The 14,261-nt window shown below is 38.0% G+C and overlaps 1 protein-coding gene across 4 annotated transcripts in view; it reads left to right on the top strand.

Moving 5' to 3' along the window:
- LOC150078422 (cytotoxic granule associated RNA binding protein TIA1-like) overlaps positions 1-14,261 on the top strand; it is a 695,656-nt gene that overhangs the window by 444,014 nt on the left and 237,381 nt on the right. For all 4 annotated transcript variants that reach the window (XM_090385386.1, XM_090385385.1, XM_090385387.1 and 1 more), the window contains one exon: positions 5,375-5,462. In XM_090385386.1, the coding sequence (XP_090241512.1) occupies positions 5,375-5,462 (88 nt within the window). The remainder of the gene's footprint in view (positions 1-5,374; positions 5,463-14,261) is intronic.

Raw genomic sequence — 14,261 nt, 5'->3', positions numbered from 1 at the left:
ATTAATGGCAGACTCATCCTATGATGGTTCCTTCTGTGCGGGTAGTATTTGGATCGGATAGCGTTTCTCTATCTCCGTCCCACACACACCATTTCGAATGTCGGCATTTTTTCACCTGCGAAACAGATTAGTAACAATAACATAACCTGTCTAGTGGTTTGTTGAGCTTTTCAACCAGGCTGCTGTTTGCACGCATCATTTACACCACTGCGCTCTGAGATAGCGAGTCACCAAATACACGCCGCTTGATATCATTCCACCTTGTTAATTACAGTCATCAGAGAGAAAGAATTTCTGCCGCTAGCAAACTTGCAAGAGGCATTTTAAAATTATAATCTACCAACTCGTTGAGAGTTTGAAAATATTAAATCCTTTCTCTGTGTTCATTTTATTTATAAAAATAGTATTTTAAGCGGAGATAAAGCGAATTATTGAGTGTTGAAAAATATGCCACTACACTTACCAATAAAATATGAGCTTATTACAAAAGGAACTCTCTCTGAGAGAAGGAAATAGTTTATTTTTATTATCGAAAAATAGTGATATTCTGTTTATATGATATGTCATTAGATTAAACTAGTTCGTAGATTAAACTAATAGATGTTACTTTGGCAATTTGGTCGCTGTGTCTACCTTTCTGCACCCTGACTGGCTTCCACTGTTCGCAGACATGACCATCTATATCCAGTTATACTGTTTTCTTTGAATAAGACCAGGACATGCCTCTGTTACTGTAATACTGGCATTTTCTTTCCTTACTGTTACTATCGTTCTGCGTGTAAAATTGATTAGGTCACGTTTCCGAGCCTATTGAACTGTTCGAAAAAAGACTTCTGGAGATGTTTATTATTGTCTATATTCACTGACGGCTACTTTTATTAGCTAGATACACCTACCTAATAACGAGTAGAACTCTCTTTAGACAAGACAACAGAATAGCTTATATTTGTTGTGGTATGGATCCAACGAGTTGAGTTCACCGATTTCGAAAGGGTGCCACAGTCACGCTGCTCCGTATTTTTTTTTCATATGCTTCCCACAGTTATTGCAAATTGGATGATTGCTGATCTCTACTCCTAAGCGCTCGTTATACCTCGTCATTCCGAATTATATTGAGATGGGGGTGACTGCAGAGGCAGCCACATTTAGCTGGATTTAATCATGTTTCTGGGATCAGTCGTATACAATTTTGGCGTGGTGACATGGCGCGTTGTCCTGTTGGAAGAGCCCATTCATACCCTGCAGCAATGAAGGGTTATACCTCATCGGAAATAACAGAACCACCCAACAACCTGCATTGTTAACACCCGGCAGGATGGATTCGTTGACTCATGCTAGTTTTGCCATATTCTGGCCTTTCCATCAGCTTGAAACAGTAGTAACTAGGAATGGTAAGACTATGCAGTGTATTTTTCCATCTACAGCTATCCAGTGTTGGTATTCCTGAGCACAGTGTAACCATAATTTGTTATTCTTTGTTGACAGGAACTTTTTAGTTACAGTTATCCTTTTCGTGATGTTCCTTCTATAAAAGCATCACGCGTTAGCAACGTGTCAGCGATATAACACTGGACAGAATAGGGGTGTCGTAGCTGAAGGCTGGAGCCCCATTCAGTCGTCGGCTGAAAAACCCCATCCATGACAAGGCACAACTATTTGGACATTTTCAAATGCCTGTTTGGTCAACGCTGCTGTAATGAATTGTTATTTGATTTATTATGGCCCTCCTGCTATCTTGCACACATTGCGTCTGCTTTCGTTGGCTTCTCGTATCAACAAGCTATTTCTGTCCAAAGGATACTTTGACTGGGTATTATTTTCTTATTAGAAGAAATATGGATAAACCCATGACACAGTTGGACTTGAAAACTCCAACAGGGTTGCATTTTTCATCCCGGAGAGTTTGCACCGATTCCATCCCACATTCAAGTCAATAACTCTTTCTTCTTGCCCATTCTCTCAGATATATGTTGTACGTTTGCCCCGAAATGTAAACATACAACATGTCTGCCCACTTGTCTTATATGGTATGGTACAAACAAGTGATCCGTTACTGAAGGAGCACTCCATTTCATGCAAATGGTAGGTGTAACTAATAAATTGACTTCTCAGCGTATACAAGTAGACGGATGCTCATACTTTCATACCCTGAATGAAACACAAATGTTAACTGCTGACGTAAAACACGCTTTGAATAGAAACAATTTTTTCACTCGGCGCAAATTTTTATTCGGATATTGAGCTGTTGTTATAGAAAAAGTTCCTTCAATTATAGACAGGATTTAATTAATGCTTTATTTGAAATGAAATGCGCGACACTGCAAATATAATTTATTTGATAAAATGCATTACTGTTGGAGTTGGATAGTTGGTTTACCACTCGAAATAAGCAAAACTAGTTCTGTTATTTTGTTAAAATTGCCTTCAAAAATTCTTCATAAGGCCTTTGTTTGATAAGTTCTTTGCAGTGGAACCACGAAGAGGGAAGGTAATTTCAGTAAATCATACCTTCTGATTAGCAAAGAAATCTCATTTCTGAAAATTGAAAGGAACGAAGAAAATTGAGTTTTTTTTTCTGATACAGTTATAACTTCAATTATCAAAATTTGAAATTCGATAATGAATCAGAAAACTGACAGGCGGAACGACAACCACTTCATTTCGCACTTTATTTTCTTTGATTTATAACGGCTTATAAATGAAAAGTTGTCTTCTAAAAAGCGTAGTTGTTGTAATTTTCGGATATCGTCTCTGAAATTTAAAATCCCTAAACGCAGAGTGTTTCTAAGAACACCAAACCCATGAATATGTCATTTAAAATGCACAATAATTAAGAAAGTGGTATTAAATTTTATGTACAATGGCTGTGCAGCTTTTCAAATTTGACTTCCGTTATTTTAGCTTGCTGTTTACCATTCCGGGGCAGACTTGAACAACGCGCACGAAGTTGTTCATTGCGTGTTCAATTGTGGAACTGTGACTGACTGGACCTTTGCATGTGATTTCCTCTTTTAGCTCTTATGTCGTTCTAAGGCCACTCTTGTAAACATTGTATTCGAGAACTCTATTAAAAAATTTTGTAGCGGATTAGATGAATATGAATACCATTCGCCAATGAAATGGCTGTCCAATTGCTTTCTCATGAGAAAGTCTGTAACCTATTGTGTGAACTGAATGAGGCTGTGATAAGTTTTACTATCGTTTTCTCTTTTTTTTTTAAATCTTATCCTGCTACCAGCAACCATCCGAGCACTCTTTCACTCTTCCAGTGAATCTTCTCCTATTGCAAGGAAATCGGAGCGCTCACAGTGAAATTCACGATATTATTCTACCCCCTTCTTAAACGGTGATGCCACAGGCTGATTAGACAGCTCGCTAAAAGTAGGCATTTCTGGGGAACGTCATTTTCGGAAACATGTCCCCCTCGCTTACCATTTATTGAGTTAACCAATGCGCCTCGTTGGAGAGAAAAGATCACTGAAGAACTCGAATAGAAAACGGAAATTTTGATTTATCAGCGAACCACTGAACCATTTTTAAATTATTTTGTTTGTCTGAAAGAGTAAATTAATGTTTAACATATATTTTCGATCGAAAAAGCTTAAAGAAGTCGCGGCGAAGTCATCTGAGCGCTACCATTTTCATCCCAAGTTCTTAACTATTAATTATTTCATATGTTCTCAAGCCGTTTATAAAGTTTTGCGTCAAATCCGGTCGCTGATGAGAAGAACTTACAAGGCCTTTCAAATCAGGGTGTGTTGGAAGGGGGGGGATATACCATCTCGGACTGAATGCCCCATCAGATTTTTCTCGGATTTTTCCTCACACAGAGAAAAAGACATTAAACCTGCGCAAACAGTAGGTACAGAGAAGGGCAACGAGACTGGTGAGGGAAAAAAGGAGTGCTCTTACCAAGAAACAATTCAGTTCTGCAAATGGGTGCCTAGTCTGGAGACAGAGACTAGGCACCTGCGAGGCGAACTGATTGAGATGTTTAAGGTTTTGAATGGATTGAGCAAACTCAATACTGATGGGATTCTTCCTCTTGCTCAGACTATGCACACGAGAGGGCATAAATTCAAATTGAGTAAGGATGGTTGCAAGATAGATGTGCGAAAATTTGCCTTTAGCCAGCGGGTGGTTGATTGCTGGAACAAACTTCCATCTGACGTTGTTGAAGTCAATAGCTTGAATAAATTCAAGGATGAACTAGAGAAATTCTTGGAGGGGATGGATACGTGAAATGGGAACTTTTTTTTTTATTGTGCTGCATAAGCTTCCTTTCTTGAATCATTTGCTAATATTTATACTAATTTATAGACAAAATAAGTCATTACCTAATTCTAATAGTCTGAGTTTCCTTAATCGGCTTCATTAAAATCTGAAACAAAGAAGAGGAAAGTTCGTGTGTATGCGTTTTAAGAGCTAAGCAACCAAGACTATGACACCTGAGTATATTATTGTGGCTGTAAATTTCGTGTATTGTATGGTTGATTTGTATGTTTGCTAGACGAAAATCCGAGCCTCTGTTAGATAAAACCCATCCTTCTCTCTCCTGACATACACTAATGCAGCCACGTTGTGGATGTAAAAAATATTCGTTGAGTAATTTACAGGATTCGAACCCAGGCCTTTTCCACCAGTGTAAGGAGGGTGGTGACTATATTAACTACGCTAATCACGAGGGCGGAAAATCATGGGAAATAAATAGGTTGCAAAAAAAAGGCTTTTTTTGATTTATTAGTTATTTTTAGAAGCCTTTTCTATTTTGGCTTTTGTTATATATTGCAAAAGCCAAAATAGAAAATATAATAAGTATAATGGCATTCCATATTAAATTACCTTAACATTTAACTTTTGATCAAATCTTTGGACAAATGAATAAACTCGCCAGTCAATAAACCAACACAAGCACTTCATTTTCTATACATCTGTCCCGTGCATTAATCTTGTTTTGGGCGAATAGCAGTAGCTATGAATTTTTCTTTTCTCTTTCATTTCTGTACTTTTAATCCCCCATTATTATTCGGTTATTTTCTATTCTCTGCCTTTTATTATTTCATATATTTTTTGCACTGCCGACCGAATAGTATAAATAAAACTGAGTATTTATTTATTTTTTGCCAAACTACCTGAATTCAGCTATCGTACCGCTCAAATATAAACGAAATGCCTCTTCGCGTGGGTGGGGAATAAAACTCTGTGTACGTAGTTCCTTTTAAGCCAAATAGAATGAGAGTAGCGAAGAAGTGGTATCTGAATGGAAGGTTTGTATTTGTGCTACCACTATTGTGGTTTTAAGACACCAAAAATAGATAAGATCGAATGTGAAGATAGAGAGAGAGTATAATGTTTTTATTCCTTCTCTTTCCAGAACACTACCACATATTTGTGGGAGACCTGAGCCCGGAAATTGAGACGCAGCAACTTAGAGAAGCCTTTTCTCCGTTTGGAGAGATATCGTAAGTGATTCTCATAAAATCTTTGATATTATCTTATTTTGCGGGATGTAATAAACATAGTATTTGCCCTCTTCTTGGTTATTACTCAAAACAACCTTTTAAAGCGAAAAAAGGTGACTACGGTGTAGCGAACTATTTGTTATATGCAACTCCTTTTGTTGTACTTTCTGCACGGAAGTTGAAAACAGATTGAGGAAATATAGGATAGAAATAGCAGATCGGTCAGGAGTAGCAGAATGAAAGCAGTAATTTCATGATTTCACAAACACCAAAGTAGTTTTCGAAATGAAGGAAAAACCTTTCTCAAAGTTATACATTAAAATTACTCGCCGAAGCCAGCAATTCTCTTTCTCAACTTCTTAATTTAAAATAATCTCCAAGAAAACTTCTTTACTTTCCCACCCCATTCTTTAGCCAACCCTGAAACTGGCTGCTATTATAAAAATTGCCTATTTTTATCATTTTGACTCAATGGAAAGTGCGTATCTAATTGACGACTGAAGTTATCATAGATTGCTGGATTTCTTCGATTGCTGCTATAAAATTTCGTTTGGACCGTGCTATCTCACAGCTATAGCCCTATGAATCCAATTACGAAGTAATAACTCCTTATATATCTATCGAAGCAAAAATTACACGGTTCACAGCATGCAACTCTTTTTTAATACAAGGTTGAATGAAGTTGGACAGCAGGACATTGCAACTGTAGTCAGTATTTCTTAGTGTCACACCATCACTAAGAATATTTCTCTTTCCAACTGCTCGTGCTCCATTTCTTTTGCAGCTACGTAATTAACCATCATTACCAGAACTATAGCAACATCACTTCTTCACTAATCTAAGTAATATTCCTCAAAAGTCTTTTCTAGAAACTAAATGTGTGTTGCAGATATTCTTATCTCGCTCTTAACTCGTGCATCTCCCCCCCTCCTTCGTTTTTCTTCTCTTCTTCTTCTTGGGGATTTTTTCCCGGCATAATGGAAGCCTCCAAAATCATCCATTAAGTGCATTAAACAACAGAACATTACCGCCGGACGTTTTCTGTGTTGTACCTCCATGTTTTCCAGCATCCACAGCGAACTCCAACAGGTCTGTGCATTGTCAAGTAGCGGCGAAAAAATGTAATTACATTTTGACACAGTGCAGACTTGTTTGCTTAATAATTTAGACAAGTATTTGGCGCACATACTTTGCTCCTTCGTTATCACTTGGCGACCTTTTGGACGAAAGGAATCGATGCAAAAATTTTTATTACGTCAGTCAAATTGTTTTTTATTATTGTTTCATTTTCTTTCTTTTTTTTGGTGGGGGGGGCGAAAACTTTAGCGCGAGTCTGAATAGATAATATAAATATAAGTCTAACGGGAAGTGACACACGCGCGTGCAGAGGAGGAAAGAGCAACGGGGCGAAATTAACTTGTTAGATTTGGTGAATGTATTGTAATTACGTCCGATTGTATGATTTCCCAGGAGGAAGCCGAAACAAAAAAAAAAATCCAGTTAATTCTCCTCTGCTGTCTAACAAGATAAAGGCGTTATTGTCAGATAAAAAATACGTTTCGCTGAAATGTTAACGGACAGCTACGGAAAACATCAAATTTTATAATACAAATTACCTTTAAGACAGCCCAAAGCCATAATTCTGTAAACATAGACAACGACTGTTTAGTCCATTGTCAAATAATGAACAATGTTCTTAGAATATTAGATGTAGCTGGCCTATAGAGAATAACGCTATTAAGCAACATTATTAAAATAATCTTTTCAAAAAATTAAAATTTCCAAAATAAAAGGAAGCATATAAGATAGTATGACTCTGTCATTGCTAAAAAAAAATCCAGTAAAGAAAAGATTAACGTAAAGAAGCAAAATTCAGGAAGAGTTGGTGTAGGTAAAATGAATGCTCACCAACTGAATGCTATGAGGAATTATTGTGGATAAGGCAGAAGTCGGGAAATACAGAATCCTTGCCAATTTACATTCAGTGAAATGGTATTTAGAACAGATAAACTGATGTTATGCGGGTTGCCGAAATGTCTTTAGAAACCTTTTAGCTGTCCAAGTAGTAGTACGCTGTTTCGTTGTTAAAAGTCCTGGTGATGGGTGGATGCGGAATACATTTCGAAGTCCTAACCACGGAGGCAAAGACAAGCACAGACGATAAAGAGCCAAAGCGGATAAACTTCTTACTTCACTTGCTGCTCTAAACGACAGGAGACAAACATGGATTCGACGAAATTCTCTTCAACCAACCACGAAATTCAACCAGAAGAAGAGAAACAAGCTGTTTGCTGGTATATTGTAAATATATTGCAGATGGAACAGATAAGCCTTTGTTGTTGTCGTTTTGATTCAGTATTTTGGTGGTAAGGGTTGGATTCGACAGTGATATTGAGAAAAATCTCGAGGGACGTTGAAGGACTCAGTCCCTCTTTGGAACCTCGATAAGGCTGACCTGCTTACAGATCCAAACAACAACCCTCCTTTCCGAACCCGCTGGTGCCTCCACCCGAGCATACATTTTCGGAAACTCATAGAAACTCAGAGTGCCATAGTCATACCTTCCATCACCAGGACTACTAGTTTATTGTATTGGCATCTTTATTCTGGAAGTATGATCATTTAAAAGCATTGAGTAACTTATGGAAATCCCCTGTATAATTAGAATGTATAATTAAAAATCTTAAATATTAAAATATTTAAAAAATAATTAGAGAAACACTGAGATCCATATGATCATATGGGCAACATAACAATTTGACGTATTTCTTTTATTTTCTGCCATTTCCATAAGGCTGACGCAAAACATTATTAAATCACAAAACATAAATTATAAGGAAGATGAATATCCAATCCTCGAACAAGACAAGACAATAACTATTGTATCTTTCGCGAGTTTCTATGCGTGTCATTATGGTAGCAATTATTTCCGATCAAGATCATTGCACAGCAATTGACATACGGTATAAATAACGTCTTATTCTAACCACAAATTGGTTACTTTAGAAATTCTCCGTGAACATTGATCGTTCAGTGCCTTCACTATTGGAGGTTTAACGTCCCCGGCTTGTTTCATAATGTAAACCTAACAGTATTCATTCTCCAGCGCAGGAGAAGTAGCCTTATGAATATGAATGTAGACATGCGGCCTAACTTAATTGTAAGGAACTCTGACATTATTGTGATGGATTTAGACGAGAAGAATAGCAGAGTGTGGCTATAGTCTTGACGTCCTGCCAAATACGGGGAACTATGTGACAAATGTCTCGTGCATCCAGCTCAGCGATTTGCTTTCCTAAACAATATTGATTCCCGAGAAGTGTCCCAATATGCTGCCGCTAACGGATGACTTTGTTAAGTTCGCGAGGCGCGTGGGACGACAGAATGCGGTGTATATGGAAGCGAGACAGGTTTTTCACTCCTCCTAGCCAAGTGGCTGGATAGCTTGCAGATGGAAAATATTACTGATCTGTGGTAAAAAGGGAGTTCGGAGAGCCAAAAGCGCTTGAAGTGCTGCACTAGAAACTTCACACGATGTCGGCTGTTATCGAGAGTGCTTCAACTAATACGTCCCCTCCCCCAACTGCTGAATTCCCCCCCCCCCTTTTCTGTCTCTGTGCAGCTCAAAGTCTGGGCATGCAGTTTTCGATCATATCTCGAAGGGATCTAGCGGAAGAAAAATGTGTAAGTGAGTCCATAATTCACCAGACGGCGCTTTAACAAATATTTCAAAATGTGTGGTCTAGATTTATGGCCGATATGGATGAAAGTTTTTTGTTTTACCAGCAGATTTTCGAAGACAATTTGACCTTCCTCTCCAACTTTGTGTGGATGACACAGCCGCCAAATGCAGTACGGCCGAGGCTTTTAAAAAAGCGAGCGTTATTTCACTGTTACGAAATAAATCTTCCGCACTCCACTTCTCGCGAATTTTTCAAGGAATTTCTTTTATTCATATTGTAAAAAGGGCATAATACTTGGTATCCTGCATTTAATAGATGCTATTACAACGGTTACATATTTATAATGATCCATTCTGAAACCGGTTATGCCTACTTTCATCGCTCCATTCAGTATTAAATACTTCCAGTCGAATACGGTTTTATGAAGCCTTAACTTATGCACTGTTTCGAATTTAACCATTTACTAGGCAAAATCCAGACATTAAGTGCATTTCAACTCTGTGGATGGTTTTAAACTGCCAATGATGAGGAGCCATTTTCTATGGGACTATCGATGTTTGGCTACAACGAAGGGCAGACATAACTTGGGTGCCAATGGTGAGAGGAAATCAAGTTGAAAACTTCCAGTATTTGAATTCTTTAATTGGTGTGTGGTCATCAAAATATCTGAAAGCAGATGTTGGTTTCCTTAATTAATCAGGAAGAATTTGCTTTTCCCCCCCTCATTTGTACATCAATATATAATGTTGACTTTGGACCTAACCAATATGTCAACTTCACCAAACTATAGCTCGGACCGAATGTGTGTCTTGATAAATGCTGGTTCGGTTCTGGTAAATTTCATGCGGAGGCAGTGTGACACTTCGAACAACTACCGTAGAGTGATTTATTATGAGTGGTGGTATGGGTGTGATGGAAGGAGCTCACTAAAGGATTATAAACGTTAAGAGTTTAAATACAGGCCTAATTTTGATAACGGCAATTGCAGAGTTCTCTTGCAGTACGACAAGACATTTAGACTCCTTCGATGCATTGTAGGTGCTTCCTTCCCTAAATTCCCTCAGATACGCTTAAATGAGATTTATGTTTGTTGAACGTCTTCCTCAATTCATCGAAATCGGCACGTTGTGTGATGTTCCAGCATCATTATCCATTTAAATAAAGTCACGGGATCCGAAATGGGCGACGACACAAGTTTGCTGCAATCTACAGTATGATTGAAGACTGAAAGGAGACACGCTGGAGTGGAGTAGATAACAGATGGCGTTCATGGTGACAAGTTCATTAAAGCAAGATGAATATGAACATAGTTATTGACTTACTCGAAGGGCACTATCTATATTCTAACTTAAAATTCCTCTTGGAAGAGAACATATTCTGTGGATTTTCAGAACCACATATTTCTAACTCATAAGCTTGCCCGTTGTTGCAACCGCAAGCATTTCGTTAATTTGTTTTGATCTTACACGAAACATTGTTGTAGGAATCGATGAGCAGTTTTCAGAGAGGATGCTTTCGCAACTATGACTGTTTGTCATTCTTGAGTGTCTTAAATTATTAACAACGTAAATAAGAGTTACGTAACGTTTATTTACAATGTTCATAGTGTAAACACTATGAATACACGAATCGAAAAAAAATTCGTCAACTACCAAAGATCACACAACCCGTTTTTTCAAGGCCTAAAACCGGAAAGCATTTGGTGTAGTTGTTCTTCAAAGTTGACTCGTAAATTAAACTTAAAAAAAAAATCTTTACGTTGGTCTCAGTCTCACAACAGATTCATAGCAGATATCACGTCCCGAATACCAGAAAATCCCTCTTCAATATTATTTTGTTTCGAAAACAAGTGAAAGTCCGCATATAACGACTGGATTTCCATGAAATTAAAATTTGGTCTTTTAATAAAGATTGAATATTTTAGGAATTTAGTTAGTAGCTAAATAGACTACCTTAATATTCATCACGTGATATAACAGTGATCGTTATAGAAAAACTAGATTTCATGGCAAGCCACTACGTAACGTCCTTCTCCAACTATAAAATATTGAGCCATTAAAAATCTCATTAAAATTGGATCAATAGAAATTGGGCATTTTTCCTACCAAGTTATCTCTGTACATAAATGGAATTTTCCTTCTGATATTTCGCATTGACTCAATATGGAAAAATTCGGATCGGCACGAAATGTTTTCTGTTAGTCGTTGGGAGGATAAAAGGATTATTATTTTATTTATTTATTATCATTATTTATTATTATTATGTCACGAGGCGGGAACCCCGCCTTGTACCATTACCTTGTACCCAAGAGTACAGGGTGGTTTTTATGTCCGGCTATTATTACTATTGGTCGAGCAACTCTCTGACTATCCTACAAGTGTTCAGGATTGCGACTTTCTGGAGTTCCTTGTAGGTGTTCTCTGGGAGGTCTATTGCTGCTAGGCTCTTGTGTAAGGACTTTGGAACCATACTCTAGTGATTGACATGGTGATCGAGATGGCCGTTACTTGTTCCACATGCTATGTCTCTTTGACATCCTGTGTTAGGTCTGTGTACTTCTTCCAAAAAAAACCTATTCTCATAGGTTTTTTTGGAGGTTGCCAGTGTTGGCCATGGCTATGTCAATCAGATTAGTAGCCTTTTCCTTCTCTGGACGAGGATTATATCCAGTACATTGTCTGGATCGTCTTGTCTGCTGTTATGGCACGGTGCACCCACCGGTATTGCACTATCTCCGGTGGGTGTGGGATTTGTGCCCATGGCACTTAAGGTAATAGTAGACCCAGGCTTGGCTGCTTGTGCCTGGGGGCAGGCAGCGGCTGCCTAGGTGTTGGCTGCTCCCTGATGGCAGGGTGGACATACACAAGCGATAAAAAGCTTGCTGAGTTTCTGCACCACCACAGACGTGCAAGGTGGAGATGGGCTAAGGCCTAGGAGCCACCCTTGATACAGGTAAAACACACACACACACACGTGTTCATATATAATATTGTATATATATAGGTATAATGAGAATGATAATGCTAATGTATATAAAATTGTATATATATATCTTCTCTGTAAGTTCTTGTATATAAAATGTAAAGAATTGTGTGTACAAATAAATGGAAAAAAAAAAATGGAATGTTATGGCACTGTACCGGTACAGCTTGTGGGTTGAGGTCTCTATTACAACTTGTGGTTCGTACTTGTAATACAGTATATTGTCTTTGATCAACTGGTCATTTCCTCCTTAGCTTTTGATGTATTATCTAGGCGACCTGGTCGTGTCTATGTGTGTACTCCGTGACTCTGTCTGGGTGATCACCCTGCATCCCGCGGTGATGTGCTGGATTGTAACTGGGGCCAAATCTTCGACATGTGTTATCTATCACTCCAGGTTCCTTAGAGATGTATTTTCTATAGTTTCTGGTGTTGATTACCTGGCCTTGGATGGTAAGCATGAATCCATCAGTCTCGGAGAAGAGTGTCTCGCTTGTGAGCCATAAATTGAAAGCCATTTTATCTGTGTGGTCTTGATGGAGGTCGTTGTAGTGTCTACCATTGAGTGCCTTATTTGCCATTTTTCTAACTATTTCTTCCATCTGGGCCCCCCTCGTGGGTAGCAAAGTTTGTAGAATCGAAGGATGTCGATCCTACCAACTTTGTGATGTCGAAGGAGTATGAAGGACGGCTTAAAGTGTGGACTGAAAATTTTAGCAAATAGACATCCTAAGGAGGAGATCTGCTTGAGTAATATAAGGCGCGGAAAGGCTTGATTAAAATGAATGAGAAAGGTTTGTTCTGGCTCGTGTGTGAGACAAGTACTAGTGGGCACAAGTATGAAATTTCGAGGAATAGCAGAAGACAGGATCTCACCAAGTTCACCTATAGGCAGCGGGTTGTCAAACATTGAAATAACTTGCCTCTGAAAGTGGTGGAGGCAGTGAATCTGGCTAAGTTTGAAGCAGGATTAGATGATTACCTTGTGGTAATGGGAATAGTATGAATATTACACTTTATTTGAATTATTATTATTAATTTTTTTTGACTGATACAGAAAAAAAAAGTCTGCTTCCCTTAACATTTGATTTTAATAATTTTTAATATTATAGAAAGAAAGGTTAGTTGACATCAAATATTCAGATTGTGGTTCCTTGGTCTTTGGGGAGCTTTTATTATTTATTACAATTCTGCATCCCTCGGCTCCCCACACAGAAATCTGTATGCGTAACTTCACGCATATTTCGAGTATTACTCGCAAGTTGAATTGGGACCGACAACAGATTTCAGTACATGTTTACTAGTGCTTGGGTCCGATTCTGTAGCCCCCAACCTCAGCTCCTCCTTTCAGAAACATTGCTGTTAATCTCAAACAGCAACTCTAATCGTTTTAAAAATTCCAGGATTTATTTAAAATATTTCCAAGTAATTTTATACCAAATATCATGCCAGTATGTTAATCCATATTCCTCGTGCAACGATCCCTGCCCCTCTCCAAAAAAATACCTATAATAGAATATTTTCGTATACACTTCTTGAGTACAGTATAAATGTCTTTAACTCCTGAAGTATGTTATTTGATCATTTCGCACACTGGAGTACTGAGGCAACCAACTACCGATTTTCACTTTATTAGCCAAGCCTAATTTCTAAAATAATCACACAAAATCGCTAGTAATATTCGGACAGTTAAAGGTTTACCTAATCTTCAATATCGTACATGACACTGGTTAAGTGAAAAAACTTAAAAGCTACTACCACTCTTTTTAGAAAGTATTCAGAAATGCATCTGGACCCTTATTTCACTATGAAAGTCTTTTTTTCTCGAAGCTAGACTGTCTTTTTTTCTTCAGTTTAAATAAAATTTTCAAATGCCTTAAAATAAGCTCGAGCATCCGAAACCTTCCCCACCATTAGTAAACATGTATTCCAGGATAAAATTGGCCGAGAACAAGCAACGATTTTGCTATTTTTTTGGCTGTTGTTGTTGTGTATTATCGCTTCTCGCCGCGCTTTACATACCCCCCCCCTCAAAATCTATCCGATCTATTTATGCATGTATATTCGCCAATTATAAAACTAGCGGAAGACCAAAAAAAAAAAAGCTTCAGTCTTTGGATACAACCTTCATTGT

Source organism: Mastigoproctus giganteus, chromosome 11 (genome assembly GCF_048544385.1).
Source record: "Mastigoproctus giganteus isolate SK-2022 chromosome 11, ASM4854438v1, whole genome shotgun sequence".
In the NCBI taxonomy this organism is placed as follows: Eukaryota; Metazoa; Arthropoda; class Arachnida; order Uropygi; family Thelyphonidae; genus Mastigoproctus; species Mastigoproctus giganteus.
Note: the sequence above shows the minus strand (reverse complement) of the source record. Positions and strands in the feature narration are given on the sequence as shown.